Raw genomic sequence first — 24,767 nt, forward strand, 5'->3', positions numbered from 1 at the left:
TAGGTAAGAAGCAATGAACTAGATGCTCAGTGACCTGATCTAGAACGATCCTGTTTGTGTTTCTATGACTGTTGCTAAAAGTACAATAAGTACCTATTGTGCCACGAGTAAGAAGCAAAAGTTCTGTGTGTCACTCACACAATACTTAAAAAAATAAACATGTTTTTCTTTTAGGCCTTCCTGATTGCCTTCACTTCTGACTTTCTTCCTCGGCTCTATTACCAGTACACTCGGTCTAGCAATCTACAGGGCTACATTGATTTCACCCTGGCTTATGCCCCTAAATCTTTTGACCTGAAGAACAATATCACATGCAGGTGGGATCTCCTACTCTTGTAGCTGATGAGGATAGCTGTTTAAAGATGATTAGTGAGTGAATATATTGGAACTAAATTGCTTGTTTAAAATTCAAAGTAAGCTCTCTCATGTAATAGTGTCAGCATTTGAATGATTTTTGTCCTGGCTTGCTACATATTGAGATATTTGTGTGTAAAGTAGTAGTATACACCAAGTTAAGATTTACTCTGTAATTGCCAAACATATGAAAATATCTTTCCTACATTATGTATTTACTTTTTTAAAAAAGCCAAATGTCTCAACTGTGCTCCAAACATGGAAATGCAGTTCTTTGGGTGGCTCTTTCCTTGGTCATAGTCAAGTACAGGTAATCCTTGCTTAACAACCTGTCACTTGGCAGACATTAAAAATTACAACATATCTCCCAAAAGCTACCTACGACCCCGTTTTGAAGTTACAGCTGCTGCAACACCCTCAGTCATGTGTCCTTACAACTGATTGCAGGAATACTGAAGCAGCCTCCCCCATCCTCCCCATCCCACTACACTGAGTACCTGCAGATATTGGGCCTGCTCCCTACCCCACCCCATCATCCATTACACACTTATCTTTTGAAGATCTCTGGATCTCAGGTTGAGGAAGGAGAGCAGGGCACTCATCATTGGATCACATGGCTGCCTCCCAAAAGCAACCACCATTTCCAGCACACCCACAATTCCTTTTGGTTGCATTGAAATGGTGGCCATTTCCGGAAGACCACCACTTGGCCTAAGAACAAGTTCTGCTTCTTTGACATGGTCTGCATGGTGCTGAGGAAAGCTCTAGAACTCCAGAGATCTTCAAGAGTGCAGAGAAGGCTCGGGCCCTACGGGGAGGGAGATACCTGCATGGATCTGGTGTGTAGGGAAAACTGTGGGAGGGGGGGATCCCAAAAGGAAGAAAGTGGATCATAGGTCAAGGACTACCTGTAACAGGAAACACTGCCTTATATTAATTCATAGAATAACAGAAAGAACGTACTGCACTAAATTTCATCTGGGCTAGTTCAACTAAAGAAAATTTGTGAACTTAAAAACTGGCAGCAAGAGACATCAGAAATCAATCTGGAAAACTTGTGATTGCTAAGATGATCGCTGCATTGTTACTTTGCATTAATTTTGAAGCTCTTATCTCCAAAGGTACCGAGCCTATAGAGAACAAAATGGCAGGTATTCACTACCTTATTGGAATCTACTGGCAATCCAACTTGGCTTCATCATTGTATTTGAGGTACATTGCAGTTCAAGATACTATTTTCCATATACTTGTTTCTTAGAGACCTTATATTGGCCATTGCAAAATTTAGCAATTTAAAAATCCTATTTGTAGCATTGTTTCTTCCTTGTGTTAGAACTAGAATGTTAAAAATGAGTCATACTGCATACTTTAGATTACTTGAAAAAAACTTGTGCTGTTCTGAAATTAAATGAATTATTTGGACATAAAATACATCAAAATTATGGTATAAGTTATTCTTTTGGAAAGGATGTAGCACTAAAATTTTGTTCTAGTGTTAAAAGTACTATAGGTTCTTCAATGCCAGAAATTCTGTAAAATTTTGGAAAGAAAATTGGTGATTATAGAGAGAATGCACATCCACTATATCATGTGTTCACATTAAAATGAACAATCACCAAAAATTGCCAAACAAATAAGTAAATAGGCATTCTAAGGACACCTCTATCAATTTTCATATTCCTTGGCTTAATGGAAAATCATAACCTTTTTGCAGAATACCATATCTAATTGGGGTCATCATAATTCTACGCATGAGGTTTCCATTTTCTGCCCAGCGTGCTGTCCATTCACAATAAATTATTCCAACTTACTTTCTTTTACGTCTTTTCATAGCATGTAGTTTTCTTCATTGCACGTATGATTGATATGATGGTACCTGACATCCCAGAAGCAGTGGCAATAAAAGTAAAGCGAGAACAGTATCTTGCTAAACAAGCCCTGGCTGAGAATAAGGTAAATACTCCATTATTATGAAAATGAAGACCCTTTCTTTGAAAAACAGGACACAAATTGCTTAAGATCATTGTACTTCTATGGGTAATTGATTCCTACACTGCATATTCCAATTTCTTCCAGAGAAATGTAATTTTTGTATTAAATTAGATGAAACTACAAATATTGAGTAGTAAAGTTGATCTTGAAATAAACTTTGTATGCAAAATTAATTATCTCTTGGGCTCTTCCCTCTCCATTTCTTTTCCTTAGGTTGCGTCACCTAGAATACCTTAATAACATGTTAAAATGATTTATGTGAAGCCTCACATATCCATTGATGAAAACTTCCCACTATTTTGTAACAATACATATATTTCTTTACCATATTTACTGTGTCATGGTTTATTTTTAATTAAAATTTAATAATTATATAGGAATCAAAGAGTTTTGGGTTTTATAATTGTTATAATATCCATGCTGTTACTCTGTAATTTATCATTTTTGTGTCTTTTAGATAGGCTATTCCTAATGTTATATACCATGTTTCCCCGAAAATAAGAACGTCTTGTATTTTTTGAACCCTGAAATAAGCGTTTGGCCTTATTGCCATGCACTCAAAAGCCCGATTGGGCTTATTATCAGGGGAGGTCTTATTTTGGGGGAAACAGGGTAATTTAGATTATTTTTTTGTCTTACCTTATGCTGGTTGAAGGCTGAAATACAGATTTACTAATAAAAATTAGGACTTCAGTACCTTTTCATCGTGGTCCATTTTTCCTCCCTTAATAAAATAACTTTGCAGTCTATGAGAAAGTATCACTTTCTTCTCCCCTTCAGATTACTCCTAACACAGGCCTTAATTACATTTTAATAGAAAATTGCCCCAGAAAAATTCAGATTCATAGGGCTGGAAAGGAGGTCTTTGAGGTCTTCTAGTCCAACCTACTGCCTAAGGCAGGAGTCCTTACACCACCCTAGACAAATGGTTGACCAATCTTTTCTTGAAAACCTCCAGCAATGGAATACCACAGCTCCAACAGACAAGTTATTCCACTGATCAATCATTCTCCCCATCAGAAAATTCCTCCTCATTTCCAGGATATTAACCACTCAATCACACTAGCCATCAAACCATCAAACTCATTACTTTATCTGATAGTTGAATAAACCTTTATTCTTTAGGGTTAACTCACTACTTATACAACTTTGTTGATCCAAAATATTTGCATATATTAAACCATGCAACATCCAGCATCCCTTTTGGTGAGAGCTTTTTTACATTTTCTGGAATGGCAGAAACATTTAGGGAATAATTTCGTTTTCATGAGCCTTGTTAAAATATTTTGTCCAATAAAATCCACTTTGTCACAACCAGATGCTGTATCAAATTTTGGAATAGAAAATGCAAAGCCTGGCACACTCATTTACACTGCTGTGCTAAGGCATAACCATCCTTACTTTCTGTTTGCCTTTACTGAATTACCAGAACCTCTTGAGGGACAAAAAACAAAAAAACTTCTTAGGATACCTTATATTTTGTTGTCGCACATGTATATATTTTTCAATTACTAAGAATTTGCAGTACAAAACTAAATCAAAGCATGCAGTCCTAGTGTCCCATCACTAATTTTCAGACCCCAGCACTTAGTCTTAATGTCAAGTTAGTAATTTTTTGCTAATTTTCTTTAAAGCTAATTTGAGTCATGTTTCCTGCATTTTAAGTTTCCAACATGGAGAATTAATCATAATTTGCTCTCGGTGAGACCTAACCAAAAAAACAGGTTAGCATTATTTTAAATGTCTGAAGATCAAGGCTTCAACCCTAGTCTGTTTTTTCCTGTTCAAGTTCGTCATTATGAACACTTTTGTCTTCCAAAACTGAATTACTATTTAACCTGAAAAATGTTGGAGAAGTCATCACAAATTTGGTGATATTTTGTCACCATAAACTAAATGTGGGAAGGGGAACACTACCTCTGCTTAAACTACAAATTCTAAACCATCTGTATATCTATCTTATATGCAGTTACATTTAGGTGCAACCGAGTAAGAATTTAAATGTGACAAATAATGGCTAAACTGAGATTGGATCCTGTCAGATATGCATATCACTTTTTAAAATGGAATTTGAATAATCATGTGTTATTACAATGGTCATGTATATTTCTTTGATAACCTCCCTCAGCTACATTCTCTTTGATGGAAAAATCCATTATACATTTCTTTTTCTTTTTGGGATAGGCTCTCATTGAAGTGATAGATGTTGTCAATCCAACCCAGCCTGGGGAGAAGGTATCAAAATAAACCTCTGAAGATCTGGGAAGGATGTGGCCGAGATCAGATTATCAAGCTTCCACACAAGGGTAACCTTCATGGAGGAAGCACTGTGTAAGCTGGCATAGTATGGACATAGAGCTGTTAATTATGTAACATATTGCAGGTGTAGAATGTGCCTCAAATCTTTAAAGCCTCAGGAATTTCATCCATATTTACCAAAGTAGCAATTTCATGTTTCTTGGAGAAAAACAGTACAGAGAAAATTATAAGACATACATAAGAATTTTCAATCTGTTTCTCTCCTACCACAGAGGTGACTTCTAAATATAGTGAAATTCAGCAGTTGACTACTACTAAGCTCAGCTGTTATTTACGATAATATAGGAATCTCTGGGTTTAGAGGCAGTACATTTTTCAAATAGTAGGAACCTGCAACACTAGAACAGCTCATACTGGTTTGCTTTCTTTAGTAAAAGAAAAGCAGATTAGTGGATATAGCAGCATGACTTCTCTAGCGTTATGACTCTAGTCATATGCTGAAGATTACTGCCGTATATGAAGTCAATTATGAAAGAAAACTTGCTTTCAGCTATCTAAGAGGTTTTTTTGCCTACAAAGGAAACATAGGGTTGTAATCATCTTCACATCCAAATCTCTTTTAGCTGGAATATGTTTCAACAATATGCATGAATCGTGAACCTGCAATCTTTATCATGCTTAAATCAATACCCTTGCTGACAAAAATTGAATAAGCAGCTGAGATAGGTATAAATTTGCTTATTACTCTTTGGAACAATATAGAGGAGCAAGGGTATATATTTCATTAGGAGAGGTAGAAATTGTAATTTGGAGTGACTTTTTTAAAAATAAAAATCACACAAAAGCTGTTTCAGGTTTTATTTTTTAGAATTTATAAAATTCCAGTGTCATCCATACTCATGAGCCTTTATACACGTTTTGCATATAATCTCCAAATTCCAAAGTTAAGGCCAAGGGATCATTGCCATGGAAACGTAATATGGAAGACATTAAGAGGACATGGAGCACATCTCCACAGATCAACTGCTGCACACTACATGGGACAGAAGAGTGAAGTATTTTTAACAATTTGAACAGACGGCAGCATTAGAGCCATGCTCGATGGCAGTTAAGCCCAAAACACATGTGCAAGTGATGTGTGACATTCAAACACCAGGTCCCACTGGCAAGGCATTAATACTTCTACCCTGTTTTAGACTCCTGCTCAGATAGTGATAGGGCTTCTCCTGTCCCAAGTGGAACCATCCTAGAGAAACAATTTCTCCTCCTTTCACTTAGGTTTATTTAAACTGAGAGGATTTTTTTTTCTTTTCTATTGGACTAAAAAGCTAGATGCTTTATAAACCATCTCTCAGCATATATTCTGGGACACAAAGGACCTTGGGGAAAGATACAAATGGCTCAGAAAAGCTCTTCAGAAGAGAGCAGGAAAGACAGAGAGCAAAGTTGGCAACAGACCCAGAACTGCCACCAGCACCTTCAGCAGAAAAGAGAATTGTGGCTAGAAGAGCAGCTTTAAAATACAAGCAGCCTTGTATCAAGTTTATGGTAGCAGCTAGAGTGCAGCAACTACTGGTGTCAAGACAACAGGACAAACACTTGTTGCCAACTACAGAAGGCTTTTGCTGAATATAGGTCTAATCTCCCATCCCTGCCGCTGGCCATCAAAGAAATACTTCATCTTTAAGACTGAACTGCAATCAAATTTTTCAATTTAAGTGAAAGCCACTCCTCACTTGCCTCCCTCCAAGGCTTAATCTCTGTTGCAAGACGAGAGACCAAATTATGTGGCAATAGTTAAGATCATTTTGCCAGCGGAGAAACTAACTGCCACATACATAGCTAAAGCCACACACATATATATTCCTCTTCTCACAGAGGAACAATAATCATGATATCAGGAAGCAAGAGGAGCTATCTGAAGAAGCAGGCCACTGTCATACTGGCTTGAGGTAGAAAGAAGGCAATAGTAAAAAGCAAAAGACACACCTTAACCCTGGTACTTAAATGCCATCACTATCAAGCTAGGGGGAAAAGGGCAATGCACTCTTAACACTGCACTAGTCACCCAACATCCTTTGTGACATGCTAACATGGCACTTTTGGTTGAACCAAGTTTTCTTAGATCCAATAATACTGTCAGTTTTCCGGCTCTGTTTAGCCATACTACAGTTGGGAAGGAAGGATAATGCAAAAAAGTAAAGGGGGGGAAAAACTGATGATGAGTTGCAATTCAGTACTCAACCCAGTGAAAGAACGTTTGTGCACTTAGTGCTACAATTAGCACGACAAGGACTGTGACCCTGTTAGTGCTTTCTGATGTCTCAAACTCCAGGACAAATCATTGCTCTTTCAGATAAAACTCACTATCTTACCAATAGTGGAATTAGATGGACAATTGGGGCGGGGGGGGGGGGGGAGAGCTTGGCAGTGAAAAGGAAAAACTGATTGCACACTACAAAGGTAAGGCCTTGGAAAAACGGCAGGGAAGGGAAAGAGCAAATATTTTGGCTTTTAGAAAGTCAAGGAAATGTGTTTCCTGAGGTTGAGAGACAGGAAGTATATTCCTAGGTGCAGTAAGGTGATCTCCTAATGGAGTTTAGAGTGCTTTATATAATGGGCTTGGGAGACTTGGTTACAACACAATGACTCACATGATAGGCTGAAATTTGAAAGAAAAACTGTATGTATTTCAGGTTGGAATTAATATGGAAAGTTTTGTTCCAGGTCAAGGGAAAGAAAAAAATGTCAAACAGAAGCATAGCGAGGCCTGAGTATAAGGATAACAGAGGGAATAAGCACTCTAGTTTCATTAAGAGACCCCTCATTGACAATCTGCACTAGATCCAGCCAGTAGGGCAGAATTCAGGATTTTTTTTTTTTTTTTTTTTTTTTTTGTGGCAAATGGCTGGATACGATTGCTGTTTTCATGTTATTATCGCTTGGGACCCCATGGCAGAGTCTTGGGAGCCACCTGAGCTCCAAAACTTGGGAAATCTTCAGAACTGCTCATATCTGGAGCCTGCAAGGAAATAAAAAGGAAGGACAGAAGTGTTTGATTAATAACTGTGAGAGTAATTTCCCTTTTCCAAAATTCAAACCACCAGTAGCTTTGAAAAGACATCAGTAATTCAGATACTATATTACTGTACAGACAATGCAGATATTGCAAAGATAATTCCAATTAATAAAGCTTAAATCAACAAATACTCACTGGACTCAAAATTATATTCAGCAGTCTGCATCCCACCCATATTACAAATATTACAAAGACCCAAAAAGTGAACTGCTGTACATGATGTGCATATTTTTTTATTCTGTCCTGCACACGAACATTTGAGACTGTAATATTCCAAATGTTCTTGTGTGCAGGACAGAATAAAAAAATATGCACGTCATGTACAGCAGTAGCTGAAAATATATAGCTTATTCTCTTCCTACCAGTGCAAAATCAATGCAAAATGGAACTAGTGGGCTACCTAAAAAGAGTTTATTTTTTCCAAAGTTGAAATGATTTTTTTTCATGTTATCAGTTATGAATTTTAAGCCTACAGACCATTGTATTTTTATGTTCAGCCCACACAGGTCTTAAGTCCCCACTATAAATGTGAGTATATTAGACCAACATTTAGTAATATCTTTATTAATCACTGACCAGTATTTTATACAATTTTTATAAGAGGTTATGAGATTCAAAATGAAAATAAATGAATGTTTTTAGAAAGAGTAAAAGTAAATAAAATCTAGAACTACTAAAAATATAACAAAAAAATACTAAAAATCTGAACACTCAAAAAAGCAAGAAGCTTTTAAGAAAAGATTGGACAATCATTTGTCTGAAATGGTATAGGGTTTCCTGCCTGACTAAGGGGTTGCACTAGAAGATCTCCAAGGTCCCTTCCAACTCTGTTATTCTGTTAAATTAACAACAGACATGGTGGAAGACAATTCTCTCTCAGCATCTCACTTTGCCTTGGCTTTTGCTGGAATCTAAATGAAAGACTCAATGTTTGGGACTCATGTCCCAATGTTTTCTCTTGCCCAAGAAAAGTTTACTACATAAACAACTCCTACCTTCTCAGTATTGCCTGCTGTCCATGGGGCATCTCTAACCACAAATCCCTTTGATGCAGCTTTAGCTTCTTCATGACCAGGTGGTTTCATGTAGACTTGCATTGCTTCATTATCTACTACATCAGCCAGCTGCAATGCCAAACAAACAAGCATAGCTTAGTTAGCAGAGTATATACACAAACACAAGAGTAATGCTGTAATTCTCCTTTACAATATTTTGAATCCATGTAATTAAGTAATACACATACATATTCCTCCTCCAGATTCAGAATATGATCAATGGCTTCCTCCACATTGTCAGGGAGTCCAGTCACAGTCACGCAGTTGGGATCAGCCGCTCCACTTTGAGGAAAACGTATATCCACCTGGAAAGATAACAATTATCTCATATATGGTGGCCTGATATATTTGCCCCCTTTTCCCATTTCCCTTGAATTTGTATACCCGCAAAAAATTGTGTGACTAATGCAGTTACAGAATGCAAGGAGCAACTAAATTGTTTGGTTTCTCAAAGAAAGGATTATTCATACTTAAATCAACAAATAATGCCATATTTATAGGGAATCTATGTGCATCATAAGAACCATATCTGCTGTGTTTTGAATAGTATTCAGACCACAGTCACAGTTATTCTGGAAATGGAAGATAGAAAGATACAACATAGAAGTTCCTTATACACCACAAGAGTCAGTATAATCTTGTTTTTCTTTATTAAATTAAATTGTTTTTGTTTGCACTGATTCTCATTCATCTGCTGAAGCAAAAAAACCAAACAATTTAGCTATTGCTATTGATAAATTGATTTCTAGCCATTTAACAGATGGCACAATGTTTTAATCACCTTGAATTCATCCATAATTTTGCGGATAGCTTTCCCACGTGCTCCAATAATGCGGGCATGAACACGATGGTCTAGGGTGATGTCTTCCGATACCATCTGTTCCAGTTCACCAACAATCTTCATGATGGCATCTCGCGCAGATTCAGTATTTTTCTCATAGCCTGTTATGATAATCTGATCCTGGGCCTAAGGGAGGAAATGTTAATCTTTAATGCTAGGCTCTTCAAGTTGGTAGCAAACAATTCAAGCAAAATGTCTGAAAAATCCTGCTGTGGAGACAGCAGTGGGAACAAACCAGGTAACATATATGCTAAACAAAACAAATCCACTCCAAATTTTTTGACTGTTTCCCATCCTTTCTTCCGCAGCCAGTTCTTCACCTGAGATTCATCATCCTTGTCTGGGAACTGTATAGTCACATCATGTTCTGTGCGGATTTGGGTGATCACTGCCCCTTTTCTGCCGATGATTTTAGGATGGTATCTGGGGTCCACAGCAACAGTTAATTTAAAGTTTCGCAAAGCCTAAAACAATAAAGAAGTTTAGGTTTTAAACATTTTCTACCTCTAATCAAGCAATTTTACTACTACTTTGGCAAATACAGTACAATGGACATTTAACAAGAGAGCTATTGATATAATAATAGGTCTGTACTTACATTAACTTCCTTCCAAACTACAGAGGTTCTGCTTTTATGGCTACTCTTAATAGACTTTTATAGTGGTGATCATAAGAGCCTGGGGCTTTTCTATGATGGCCTCAATTTTCAGAATATCTTACTATAGGAGGACTGCATGGTTGTGCCGTGAATATTTATAATAGATCTTGAAGATCTGGCTGTACTAATCTCTAAAATGAATAGATATAGATATTCATTTTAAAATGATTTTGCTATTACTTTATTAAATATATTTTATTCAATTTGATCTTGTAAACTTGCTCTCCTCAGTTGGTGTCCAGTAGGAACAGGACACTGGTAATTTTAGGAGTTTTAACAATCTTGTTACACCAGGTTGGAAAAGGTGATTGCTGAAAACTGTATTAAGGAGCTATTGTTTGGAAAGAGTATAAATATAATCTTGTCGCCTAGAGCAATCCCATCCAATCTGCTGCCCTTCAGATGGGTTGGATTGCACCTTGAATCACAACCATCAAACACTGTCTTTGACTAGGTTGGTTATTCTTAATAGGATTCGTACTATTTCACAGTTTAGTAACCTCCACATAACAAATGTAGAAAGTTGGTATTTTCCCCAAGATGATACCAAAATATTTCATTCTCTAGTCTTGAGTCATATATCTAAAGTTCTTTCAGAAATTGCAGCAAGAGTTGGTGAAAGTAATGATGATGTCTTATACCCATTGCATTAATTTTTTTTTTTGAGAAATCTCTTGCAGCATTATTTTGCCCTATCTTGCCTATGTGTAGTTTTAGATGGAAACACATAACAAAACTGCAATCTGATTAACTCTCCTAAACTTTGGTTCAAACATAGTGAATGTTAAAGGAGACAATAATGCCTGCAAACATTATCCAAAATAATCTATTTCTCTATATTCTTCCTCAGTATAAGATTCTAAAATATCACTTGCAGTAGTTCTTAAACTGGGGGTAATTTGGGCATATCCTAGGAGTAATGGAGTAGTTTGTAATTGCTGTTTTATGACTCAAGGATCTAGTTTGGATTGCTAATGCTGAGACACTTGGTCAGGTTTTTTTTTAATTTAACTACTCAATCCTTGAGAATTGCTTTACAATTTTATTGTAAAAAATTAAAATGAAAGATATAAACTAATACAAACCAATATAAAGTAAAAAAAACCCATCTTTTTGCCTACAATAATCTCACTGTATTTATGATATAAAAAAACTAATTTCCATAAATTTTTCAGATTTTTTGTCCATGAATCTCAAAAGAAAAACCTCTGGTCTCAATTGTATATTAATCTTTAAAATCCTCTAAATCAGTGAGTGTATTTGAATCCAAAATTTTATAAGTTTTTACACATTCCACCAAGCATGATAAATTTGCAATTCTTATACATTCTAAATAATCTCTCTGGTGGCATATATCAACAGTATATAATTTTATAAAAAAATCTCTTTAAGATGATAAAATAATATAAATTTTAATCCTTTCAACCACGTTTTCTATTGTTCTATTTGTATATTATAACCCACATTTTAGTTCACTTTATCATAATTCTTTCACTTGCTCCTCTCCTGTTTAATTTCAATAAATGTTTATACATATTAGCAATTATATGTTCATCATTTGTGTACAATTGTTTCAAACTCAGTCTTACAATATTCAAAACAAAGTCTGTTTTCTACTTTAAATCTTTGTAATAATTGTAGATAAGAAAAACATTGATAACTATGTCTGTCTGCCATCAGTTCTTCTCTTGATTTTATTTTACATTTCTCTTGATAAAATTCTAATATCTCACAATAAATTAGCCATTTGTGTTTGTCTATTATTTCTCGTACTTCATATGCTATTAACCACAAAGACATTTTCAGGAACAACTTGTGTTTGTATCTATTTCATATTCTCAATACAGCATGTCTAATATACTGTAATGATTTTTAAAATCCACATTAACCTTGACTTTGTTGGGCCACAATTTCCATACCCGTCATGTATTTCTAATTCCAAAAGCCTTCTATTTCTCAGAAACATGTACTCTTTCATCCAAACCAAACAACAAGTTGCAAAATGCAATTTCAAATCAGGTAAACTTGCTAATGTACCAAATTCTTTTAATATGCCCATTAATGTTTCACTTCTCTTTAAAGGGTTTTCCAAAAGCAGCTCCAAATCAACTGCACGAGCCTTATAAAAAACATTTTTTTAAAAAGAACTTTAATCCCACAATCCTATAATAGTATTTCAAGAACCAAAATAAACAAATAAGGAGACAGTAGGCATCCCTATCTTCTGTATCTTACAGGGTTTTTTGTTGGATCTTCATTAGTAATTATTTAGTAATTACTAAATAATTACTAAATTAGTAATTATAATTAGTAATTACACTTTTTGTGAAGTGTAAATTGATCTTATCCATTTTATAAAATTATCTCCAAAATTCCTATCTTCCAAAATCTTGAACAAAAAGCTCAGTTCAAATTGTCAAAGGCCTTCTCTGCATCTAAGAATCTCAATGCTACTTGTTTTTCATTTTTTTCTCTCTTCTGTTCAATTGGGTCTTATTTGGGGGGATTGTCTGGAAAAGTCCGTACAGTTTTCTTGGCAAGGTTTTCAGAAGCAATTTGCCACTGTCTAGTTCCCAGGACTGAAAGTGACCAGCTCAAAATCACCCAACTGGCTTTATACCTAAGACAGGTCTAGAACTCACACTGTCCTGGTTTCTAGTCTGATGCCTTAACCACTACACCAAACTGGCTTTATGTTACAGCAAATATTCCAAAATGGCTACTGCATTTCTGACATTGTCCTTTTACTGTCCTTTAGGTAAAAAGTCACATTGATCCTTATGAATACATTCTTGAAAAAAATATTTTCATTCTATCAGCTTGAATCGTGAAAAACTTGCAGACATTCAAGTCATGCAGTCAACAATGATATTGGTCTATAATTTTTTGTTAAACCTTGTCCCTCTTTGGGTATTAGTGCTATACTGGTCTCTTTCCAACTCTCTGGCATCTTTCCTCGCTGAAAGATAAATTCATCATATTTTGTAAAGGTTGTAAAAGTTCATCGTCAAAACATTTATAAGAATCTAATAATCCACCTATTCTAGGTATCTCTCCTAGTTTAATATCTTTTATAGCTTCAGAAACTTCCCTTATTGTTATAGGTCCATTTACAATCTGTCTCTGTTCCTCTGTAATTCTTGGTAAATTCTTTAGATATTCATCTATTTTCTCCAGAGAGATATCAAGTTTCTTTATACAAGTTGGGATAATCTTGCTGAAAAGAGTTTTGTATAGCCATGTTGCCAATTAGTACATTATCTTCTTCTTGTAATTTCAATCTCTCATTCTTTTCCATGTATTTTTGATATATATATGCCAATTTCTCTGGTTTGTTTACAAAGTCATTATTTTTAGCTTTACATAGCTCATTTTAATTCCATTTCTCTTACATAGATTTATTCTTACATAGATCATCACTGTAAACAAAATATGTATCTTCTCTGGAAATTTCTTTAGTTCATCTTCTTTTCTCTTTATCTCATCCAAAATACTTTTTTTCCCTTGACTCTTCTTTTTGAGTTTACTATTATATAGCATAGCATAGCATACTTTATTGCGGTCATAGACCAAAAAATCAAAACATCCAAGACACATAGCTGACACATGACCAGACTGAAGTGCAAAACGGCAACAAGATCATTAGTGGAAACCACACCATCAAACTCACAGTTCATGTATTTCAAATTTTTAGCTCCAATCTATATGGACTATAGTCAATTAAAATTGTACATAGGTAGAAAATACTATATTGCAATTTGCATAAAATCCACACATCGACACTTATACAACCACCAGCTAACTCAACCGCTGACGATCAATAAAGCTGACCTCAGTCAATGGGTCCAGCCCATCCCTTCCCCCGGCTCTTACATCCCAAGACTGCAGCAAAAAAAATTGCTACCTTTAGTGTAATCTTAGAATCAGTATCTTGGAGTAGGAAGCGAAGACTAAGATTTTCAGATAATCCAGGAAAACTTTGGCAAATGGGAGAGTTAAGTTCTGACCTTGCCTCCCGATAATGGGGGCATGTAAATACGATGTGAGCCAACGATTCCGGAGATCGGCCATCACATGAACAGTGGGTGGATTTCACACACCCCGAGCAATGTATAGTATACATTAACATATAATAAAATATTTACTTGCATTCCAAATTGTTCTTAAACAATTAATCTTTGATCTAAATTACTTTTTAAAAAAATATTTTAATTTCTTTTTACAATCCTCCACTATTGCTTATTTCTATAGCAATATTTCATTTAGCATCCATCTAAAAGAACTAGATTTCCTTTTATAAACCAAAATCACATAATTATGATCCCAAAAAGGGTTAAACCTTCAGATCCCTCAGAAACCTTAGTAGTCAAATTATTTGATGTTGAAATCCAAATAATATCTGTTCTTGAGCAGGATCTATGCTTTTCAGAAAAGTATCTAATTTATGTCTTATCTAACCATTTGCTAGGCAGTATCTTCCCCCACATCTCCCAAGGTCTTTCCTACATAAGGTTCCTGCTAAGATTTTTCTCTATACAAACATCCTTAATTAAAGCATTTTTACTAATAGTTATTTTAAACTTTAACAAGGCAAGTAAGTGAAGGACATTGATAAAAGCACTATAATTATTGTCCAATACATACCCGATCTTCTTGCTCAGCTTGAAGTTCCTTCACTCTTTCTAAAAGTCTGGCTTTGGCACGGTCAAGATTAGCCGCAAGCCCACTTATAGAAATGATATCAGATTGAAGCTCAGGAGCAGGAACTTGGATGTTTACCTAACAAATGCAGATAAGGAATTGATATCTTATCACAAATGAGCATTTTTACAGATGTCCTCAACCTTCACAAATGTCATTATTCAATGAGTTGATCTGCCAAGTTCTTAAGTAAATACAATACTATTAAACCTTAGACAACCCATGACCCTCTGGGTCATTGTTTCAGAGATATTTCCATATTATCAGATTCCTCAATGCCTTCAACAATGGGAGAGATACTCAGAGCTGTATCTACCTCCAAAGTTGAACTATATAGTACAATCAAACACCAAAGGCTGACCAAAGAAATATTTTATGACATTTCATATTATCTCATAAAATGTTTTATGATAATTTTTATCATAACCAAGAAGACATACAACAAAGACATTACAAGTAGTCCTAGACTTATGACCGTTTATTTAATAACTGTTCAAAGTTATAACAGCTTTGAAAAAAGTGGCTTACAATTGGGCTTTGCATTTATTGATTGATTGATTGATTGATTGATTGTTTATATTTATATACCGCCCTTCTCCCGAAGGACTCGGAGCGGTGAACAGGCAACAGATAAAACACAAGAAGTACAAAATTTAAAAACAGTATTAAAATCCAATTAAATTAATTTGGCCCACAATTAAAAAAACCCTTATATTAAGACCCATAATTAAACAATTTAAAAATTAAAACAATTTTAAAGAGTTAGGCCAGTCCGGCTTGCTGGAATAAAAACGTCTTTAGGGAACGGCGAAAGGTGCGAAGATCCGGGATCCGCCGTATCTCTGGGGGCAGCTCATTCCAGAGGGTAGGTGCCCCCACAGAGAAGGCTCTCCCCCTGGGGGCCGCCAGTCGACATTGTTTGACTGACGGCACCCTGAGGAGCCCCTCTCTGTGGGAGCGTACTGGCCGGTGGGAGGCTATCAGTGGCAGAATGCGGTCTCGTAAATACCTGGGTCCTAAACCATGGAGCACTCTAAAGGTAGTAACCAATACCTTGAAGTGCACCCGGAAGACCACCGGGAGCCAGTGCAGCTCACGCAGGAGAGGTGTTACATGGGAGTGCCGAGTCGCCCCCATAACCACCTGCACGGCCACATTCTGGACCAGCTGGAGCCTCCATTTATGATGCTTGCAGCATCCAAAGATCATGTGATCACCATTGACAACCTTCCCAAAGGGCTTGATAAAATCAGTGCTGGAAACCAGATTCACTTAATGACTGTGGCCAAAAGAGTTGTAAAATTGGGTGTGGTTCACTTAACAACTCCACTGCTTAGTGATTTAGTTCCAGTCCCAATTGTGGTCATAAGTCAAGGATTACCTATACTCACCTCAAATTCATCCATCATTTTTCGGATTCCAACACCCTTTTGACCAATGATAAAACGATGAAGGTCAAAGGGAACTTCTACTTCAATTGTAACTGGAACCAAAGCCTTGAAAACGAACATGAAAATTATATCAGTAAGTAAATTATGACAAAAAGCACATGAATTAAACCAACAATTAAAAGGCTAAAAAGGGAGAAAATAAAATAGTTTATATAATATAATCACGAGACAGCTGTATAGCTGGCTTATATCTAGGGATTTCAAACCTTTTTTTTTAACTTTGTAAGAAATTTACAAAGGTACATGCAGCATCTGCTACAAGTAGCATAATTTTCTTTGGGAAATCTAATTAATTAATTAATTAAATATATGGACAGCCATAGGAGACACTGGCAGAACCAGGGGGAGGAGTTAAACAAGGCATCAGTTTACAGCCCTTATGCAGCTACAAAAGAATAAAGTCCAACCCCCCTTGAGTGTCGATGACCCTTATCTAATTCTAACCAGGTGCTAACTGTTGCTTGAGTAGATTCCTGTGCATAGGCTTTCAGCAATAAATCAGTTAATTTGAGCCTTTATGTGTGGACCTGGTTTTCTTGATAACAAAAGATTCTAATAACATTAATAACATTCTACCCAGTTTATGGTAAAGATGAATGAAAGATGACATTAAGTGTTCAACTCCACTGAAGCCGGGTAACTAATAAATTTAAATAAACAAATAAAATGAAATGAATAAAGCTTCCTTAAAAAGGTAAAGTTTTGTCCGATTCTAGAGCACAATGCTCATCCCTGTTTCTTGGCTGAGGGAGCCAGTATTGTCTTATACTCTGCCCAAAAAATATACTTAGCAAACATAGAGACAAAAAGAAAAGAATCCTAACGTGTTTTCTAGTTAGGCATTCACCCAATTTTATAAAGGTAAAACTTTTAAAACAATTACTTCTTCTACTTCAATTTATATAGAGATTCCTTTTCCCTGGAAAGTTTGCTTTAATCAGAAGCTGGAAACTGCTCCTACCTTACTTCTTTTGCTAATTTTGATAAACATATTGTTCTTTTGTCCCCTTTGGAATTTCTTTGTTTTAAAACCATTCAAAGCATCTCTTCCTAGTTGAGAGAAAGTTGGGGAGTATCTTTGTGCCTACATGACAGAGAATCTCTCCCCCATGAAAACACTGATTCTATGTCTGGCAAGCAGCCTGTGCATATCTGAGATTCTGGCCTGACCTTCACAACAGAACAGTTTGCCCAATCACTGCTGCTTAATTCAAACCATAAAACATCAAATAAATACTGAAAGAAGCATTGGTATCTGGGCTATCAAATGCTTTTACTCCATAATGTAAGTCACAACTCATGAGAAGTCATTTTACTACACTTTTCATTTAATTGACTATTCTGTTTCTGTGAGCGGTTAACACACACTACGTACTTGTCAATAAAATAGTGTCTCCAGAAGACAGGACATCTTGCACAATAGCCCCTTGAGATTTAATATGAAGATCACTTTACAGTGCTTATAAACAAAACTGATTATACTCCTGTGTTGAGATATGGAAGGCCTCTAAGATAATACAGATATCCAATCTCACATACCTGGAGGGCCTCTTTTGCTGCCTCGCATTTCTCTCGACGACCAGAGATTATGATAGTATCACATTTCTTTGGGGAGCCAGGATCTATTTCTTTGTATTCTTTCCCTTCATTATTCTCTTTGTCATTCTCATGTGCTACTACATCTGCAACAGAAGCTGTTTATAGGAATAAGAATACTAACTTAGTTACTATATATTGATTACATTCAAAACATTTATTAGAATCTCCTTTCTTCTAATTTAAATCCATGATTTCGTATTCTGCTCTTGTTATTCCATACTGTCTCATAATTCAAGCTATTAGCCTGAGATCCCATTGAGATGGTTTACATATTCCTAGGTATGCTGGGAAAGTCATCACAAGCTATAGAGAAATTGGATTTTATTTCATCAGCTCTAATTAACAACCTGCATTCTTAAAGGGATGTGAAAACAAATTAATTAGCTTTTTTCTTTTTTTCAGGAGAGCCCAGACAGCTGTCTTCAGACAGCAGTCAGGAGAGCCTAGACAGCAGTCTTCATAGTGACATGGGTAATGAGGCAAGTAGTGTGATGACCTGCAAATTTATCTTGCTGGAGGAGAAAGTGGCTGACCTGGATGCATGTCTGGCAACTCTGAGACTAATCAAGGAAGATAAGAAATTTCTAGATAAAGCAGAAGGATGTTTGCAAAACAATCACAGGAAGAAGAGGCTGCTACGAAGAAAAGACATCTATGGGAGAAAGCCTAGCAGCATCTAACCTTGAGGACCAAGAGAACAAGGAGATTCTTGCTAGAGTTGTGCAATTACTTTCAGTATTCAGTATTCAATAAAAATGTTAGAAGAAAAAAATGCAGGTCAAAACAATCAAGGGAGAAGAGTCAAAACTTAGTTGTTTTCAGTGAATTTAAATTAATAGGCCAGATGAATTATTTTTCAGGGTACGAAGGAAACTGCTATCTCAGAATCATTAACTCTTTGATAACTCCTGGAGTGCAGAGAAAATACCTGACGATGGAGGAAAGCTAACGGTCTAATATTTTAAAAAAGGGAAAAAGCAGACCCAGGAAATTTTAGACCAATCAACTTGTCATTAATACCTGGTAAAATTCTAAAAAAATAATAATCAAAGAAGTGGTTTTAAAATGTTTAGAAAGGAACAAGATAATCAACTTCCCAACTCTTATTATAACTTGAAGTAATGCTATTTCCTGACCCAAGCTTCTTTTTTTTTTAAGCAGTGCATTGGGTTTGTCTTTGCTTCCTATCCATGCTGTGCTGTTCCACAAAAGAATATAAACATATACCAGGTCCTGTGTGCATAATCATCTTCATACATTTTATTTTCTATTTCTTGCATTATCTATTTTGAGAGAAGATTTCTAGTGACCTGCCAGATTCCTATTAATTCACCTTGTTCATCTATTCAGCAAGCACCCTCTTTTTTAATACAAGAATAAACAGTTCAAAGTCTGTCAAGCTTGGAGTATCAAAACCTACCTAATTTTATTCACATCCTATGCATACATAATAAAATTAATTCCTGGCAAGCAACACTATCAATAGATATATAACAGATTGCAATGTGCAACAGAAGGCCAGAATTTTATGAGGCAAGGAAGCACTGAAGGTTTGCAGCATCCAGTTATTCCAGTTCTTCAGCTTGCTGCTCTTTACACAAAAATACTGTTTTTAAGCCACCCCTTGATATCACATGGAATTATACATACTGATAAAAATTTTGCTGAAAACTTCCATGAATAGTCAATACCCATTTATCTATCAATCATCTATCAGTTATCCATCCATCTTTCCATCTTTTTAAAAAGTTACTGTTATTGGATTATGGCATAATAGTGGTCAGTGTCCAAAGACATTCCTTCTAAGGGCAAACTTGTGAGTTACTGTACCTGTACTTTCCTCTCGGTCTGGAAATTTGATCTGAACACCATAGTCACGAGTAATCTGTTGGATCCTAGAACCTTTAGGGCCCATAATAGAACGATGGTATTTCTGAAGAATAGTGCATTCTATTGTCACCTGGGCTTCCTATGAAAGAAGAAAGTCTTACAATATGATTTACAGATTAAGTTATCCTTCTGAAAATATAATTCCAAGGGGAACATAGGAAAATCTCAAAAATGCATATGCAGCTGTGAAAGAAGCCAAAGACATAAACCAAGGTAGACCTATTAAATCTGCTTGGTATTCGTCCTTTGGTATTAATAAATTCTATCTTCCTTTTACAAGTTTAATGAAGCAAAGAAAACACTAATTCACAAAGATGTACTTTTTGTAAAACTATTATGTTATTTCCAAGATTAAGAAACTTGCATACAGAATGACAACAGGAATGAGCACAATCACTAAGTGGGATGGAATTATTAAGGGACATAGGATGACTCGAAGACTAAAATAAATGTGGTCTGAAAAAGAGATGTGGTTTTCCCCCATTCACACACATATATATATATATATACACTGCTCAAAAAAATAAAGGGAACACAAGCAGAAGACATCCGAGATCTGAATGAATGAAATAGCCTTATTAAATACTTTGTTCGTTACATACAGTAGTTTTGTGTTCCCTTTAGTTGTTTGAGCAGTGTATAAACTACTGTATGTAAAGAACAAAGTATTTAATAAGGCTATTTCATTCAATCAGATCTCGGATGTCTTCTGCTTGTGTTCCCTTTATTTTTTTGAGCAGTATATATCTTACACATTTGTGTAAGAATTTTAAAAGTTATCACTTAGACATGAAGAAAAGCTAAAATGAAGCCAGTTTTTTTCTTCTGTTGCAGTAACATAAACTAAGGGGATAAGAAATAAGAACCATACATTGTTTTTATTCTCTGTGATCTATTAAAGATGGATACTTACCAAATCATCAATTATTTCAAGGATACGTTTCTTTGCTGCTTCCACACAATCCTTTGCTCCTTTAAGAGTGACTTTGTCACTTTGTGTACCGGGGCGTGGGAAACTGACCATCACACCCCCATACTCCTCTGCAATGATCCTCAGTACCTGCCCTTTCCGAATGACAAAGTACCGATGATGCTTTGGATCCACAGTCATAGAATCTTCAACTACATTATCCTATAGACACATAAGACATATAATTGCTGTATGTAACAATCGTGTTTTTAAACCCATGCCAATGTAAAAATGCATTTACAATATAAATAAGAAAATTAGGATGTTCTCCTTACCAAGTTCTTAATGAGCACCTCCAGTTCTTTCTGGGCTTCCTTGACAGCTTCTTCTGTTCCCATGATAGTAATCAGTTCCTGATCTTTGTCCTCTGAAGTAGGAAAGATAATCCGAGCACCAGTATTATCCCGCACTTTGCGAATATTGCCACCACCTTTGCCAATCAGGAATTTATGATATTCTGGTTTGGCCCGCAAGTCCACAGTATAACTCTTGGTTTGCTACATGAAAGAAAGAAATGGAAGCTATTTGTCCAAATCCCCTTTGTTTTTTCTTTAAAAAAAGAAATGAACATGCCTACGTCTAATTTTATAATATTCAAGGGAAACATCTACAGGAATATATGCAAGAAAACCCAAATTAAACTATGTGTAAACTTTGTGTATAAATCATGCAAACATTAAACTATGTTTCTATTGTTTCATTTTCCTTGAATGGATTCCTCTGGACTTTCAAAAACATTCATCCACTCAGACCAGGGAAGGCCACGTCGTAAGTATATGCATGCATTATCAGTTTTCAAAGAATCACAGAATTATTGTGGAGCACAAAATGTTACCAGTGAACCATGTAATTCAGTACTGTCTACACACAGACAGGCAACAAGACTCTGGATTTTTTCTCTGCCTATCAGGAAATCAGCTATAAAACTCAGATGCTTTTCCTGTAAAGCATAATCTCTACTGAGTTTCAGCTTTTCTTAATAAGGTGGTAAGAAAGATTAAACTGGACTTCAGTCAGGAAAACCTGCTTAGCTGTGAACCGCAGTTTATTTATGACCTTGGGTAAAGTTCTTTCTTTCAACCCAATGTACTCTGTCCTCTCAGTTTATTCTACAATGAAAAATTGTTATGATAAACCACCTTGGGCTATACAGAGAGACAGATATAGACAAATGAAATAGAAATTAAATATTTAGTCTATTTGAAACTAAATGAGAACAGTAAGAATGCCAAATAAATATGGTTTGAGCTCCTGGAATGCATGAAATGGCTTTTTGGGATTTTTAAAATTTCTCATCATGACTGGTTACTATCTTGAGGAAACAAAATAGCAGGATTAAATAGTTTCAGGAAATATTACAATTGTCATATTTCAAATGTTATTAAGATTTTTAAGTTTCTAATAAAAGTATGATATAAAATGATACACTGTATAATTATAACACCACAATAAAAAGACACTCTTAGGAAAGAATGGGAACAAGCAAAAATGCAGACATCTGAAACCTAGTAGGGAAGAAACAAGGCAACAATTCTCAGGTTATTTACAGCTTTGATCTATTATAAAAAAAGACTGTGTCTGCTTTTGATACATAGTTTATTTTAAGGAATTATGACTTATGTAGCAGCCAATCAGAAGATTAAAAAGTGAGCCAGGCAATATAATATATACTTGTTTCAAGCTTTAAAACAAATAAAGCCACATTCTATAAAGAAAGAGAGAAAATACAGTATATATGGGCATCTATTTTCATATTATCACCTTTTCTTCTGCCAGTTGTAGGAGTTGTTTCTTCGCCTTGTCAACATCCTGAGCAGGGCCCCTGATAGTGACTGTATCACTACCTGAGCCTTCGGTGGGGAAGTGAATATGAACTCCACCACATTCTTCCATGATGGAGCGGATAAAACGACCTTTGGCACCAATGAGTGAGTTGTGTAGCTTGGAAGGGATAGAGACTTCCACCTCTGTGATATTAGCCTAGAAAAAGAAATATTTTAAAAAATCTCCCTCATACATAAAAATATTTGGAAAGTACAAAGAGTACCTTCCCTCTGAAAATGAATTTAGGAAGTTTCTAATTCATTTTTACTTAGAATTGATAGTGAATGAAATATGAGCCAAATTATAACTAACAGTCCCGAATTGTATCAGGCAGCATTACTATCATATCTATTTTGTGTCTATCTAATTCTACTAAATTATACTTTTCACAACAAAATGGAATAACACCACCTAGCTAAAGAACTAATGGGAAGATAAAACATATACTGAATTTTCAAATTCATATTAAATCTAGTTTAGTGATCAGTTCACTGTATAATGAGCATATATAGTCCTTGGTTATTGATCATTCAATTCAGTGACAATTCCAAATTACAATAGTGCTTTACACGTGGTGTAACAACTGGTCCTTGAGGTTCTGGTGGTCCCAGCAACTCTGTGACCACACAACCACAATTTGGGTGGTTGGTAACCAGTTTACACTTAAGACAGTTGTACTTTTTGAGGATATATGATTGCAATTTGCAGGGGTTGCCTTCACTAAGCCATATGGTTATCTGATGTTGCACTGTACAGCTGCAATTCTGGTCCCAACTGCCATTATAACTCAAGGACTACCTGTACAAAATAGCCTGTTTTGATCTTTTTCCAACTGCCGATAAAATATGTAAAAAAAAAACCTAGAGGACTGCTTAAAGGAGAGTATTTGTAGCTCAGGATTGAAATGAGGAGTCCTTAGTGCTCTCTGAGCTTAGTTGTTCTCTTGCAGAGATTTCATTACCCAAACTAGGTAACATCATCAGCAGTAGTGAGGAGTGAGGTTTGCTCTCAAGACTGCCAGAAGTTTTGTTGAAAACTCTTTAATTTCCCAACATATGGACAGAGTTAACCATAGTTTCAACTGGAAAACTGTGAACATCCAATACCAAGCCAAGTCCAAAAATGCTAGATAATTCCTGAAAACCTGGTACTCCAGCAAATTAGCTATTAATAGTCACATAGACATAAACAACATCTACATACTGTGCAAAAGAGACAATCATAAGCCAAAAAGAGAACAAAAAGGTCAAAACACCTCACTATCAGCAATTAACACCCAGAATAGCATCAGACCAACAATCAAGAAGTAAACAATACCCCAATCAAGGAATTGCCAAACAAGCTGACAGTAAACAGCCCAACAAAAAAAAAAAAAAACCACTCCAACCAACATGGACAAGGCAAGCCATTAGAATACAAATTGAGAGCAAACCCCTACTCCTTACTAGCACTGATGATGTTAGTCTGCGTACTGAAACATCTGCAAGAAAACAATCAAGCTCAGAGAGTACCAAGGATCCCTCAGAACAAAGAGAAAAAAGATAACTGAAATTCATTGCTTCAAAAACACGTAAAAAATATGTTTGCTCTCTCCCACAACCCATCATTTGTTTGTGGAGCCTCTTTGAAAAAGAGAACCTTGTACAAGACTGGAGGGATCTCAAGGGACAGGAAGCAGAGCACTGGGTGCCTTGGGAGTGGGGGAAGTCTTGGGAGACTCATAGTAGGTGGCCCTGGGCCTGCATTATGCCTCCAAAGGTCTCCCCCACCTCAAGGCACCCCATGTCCCACTTAATGACCGGCATGTTCGTTTAACAATTGTACTGGGAAAAGCAGGAATGGGGGTCATTAAGTGAGATGCTTCAATTGTAACATGCAACCATAAAGGAGCAGACTCTATTATAGTCGTAAGTCAAGGACTACCTATAACTATACCCCTTAACCCTCGTTTCTCCTACCAATTCTTTCTGAATGGAGAGAATCCGATGGCGAGCAGCTTCACAATTGGCTCGTTTTCCTGTGATGACAATTGTTTCTGAGTTACTGTTCTCTGCTGGTAGATCTATCTTAGTGCTGCATTCTTCACGGATCTAT

General features: G+C 36.0%; 2 protein-coding genes across 4 annotated transcripts in view; one reads left to right on the forward strand and one right to left on the reverse strand.

Annotated features, from left to right (window-relative positions):
* Window positions 1-5,449, forward strand: part of ANO7 (anoctamin 7) — a 41,501-nt gene extending 36,052 nt beyond the window's left edge. For 2 of the 3 annotated variants that reach the window (XM_034439525.2, XM_087872118.1), the window contains 4 exons: window positions 175-317; window positions 1,476-1,566; window positions 2,188-2,307; window positions 4,531-5,449. In XM_034439525.2, the coding sequence (XP_034295416.2) occupies window positions 175-317; window positions 1,476-1,566; window positions 2,188-2,307; window positions 4,531-4,593 (417 nt within the window). In that variant the 3' untranslated portion in view covers window positions 4,594-5,449. Of the gene's footprint in view, window positions 1-174; window positions 370-1,475; window positions 1,567-2,187; window positions 2,308-4,530 lie in introns of all 3 variants that reach the window. The other variant, XR_015728455.1, reaches the window with a different exon arrangement.
* The window catches only part of HDLBP (high density lipoprotein binding protein), a 33,824-nt gene continuing 14,506 nt past the window's right edge, over window positions 5,450-24,767 (reverse strand). The window contains exons 14-26 of the mRNA XM_087872117.1: window positions 24,632-24,763; window positions 22,611-22,829; window positions 21,125-21,346; window positions 20,793-21,011; window positions 19,820-19,958; window positions 17,930-18,084; window positions 16,331-16,435; window positions 14,883-15,017; window positions 9,901-10,044; window positions 9,521-9,706; window positions 8,928-9,044; window positions 8,680-8,808; window positions 5,450-7,627 (exon numbers count right to left, since the gene is read on the reverse strand). Of these exons, the coding sequence (XP_087728243.1) occupies window positions 7,541-7,627; window positions 8,680-8,808; window positions 8,928-9,044; window positions 9,521-9,706; window positions 9,901-10,044; window positions 14,883-15,017; window positions 16,331-16,435; window positions 17,930-18,084; window positions 19,820-19,958; window positions 20,793-21,011; window positions 21,125-21,346; window positions 22,611-22,829; window positions 24,632-24,763 (1,989 nt within the window). The 3' untranslated portion in view covers window positions 5,450-7,540. The remainder of the gene's footprint in view (window positions 7,628-8,679; window positions 8,809-8,927; window positions 9,045-9,520; window positions 9,707-9,900; window positions 10,045-14,882; window positions 15,018-16,330; window positions 16,436-17,929; window positions 18,085-19,819; window positions 19,959-20,792; window positions 21,012-21,124; window positions 21,347-22,610; window positions 22,830-24,631; window positions 24,764-24,767) is intronic.

The sequence above is a fragment of the Pantherophis guttatus genome, chromosome 6 (genome assembly GCF_059756535.1).
Source record: "Pantherophis guttatus breed Tessera chromosome 6, ASM5975653v1, whole genome shotgun sequence".
Taxonomy (NCBI): domain Eukaryota; kingdom Metazoa; phylum Chordata; class Lepidosauria; order Squamata; family Colubridae; genus Pantherophis; species Pantherophis guttatus.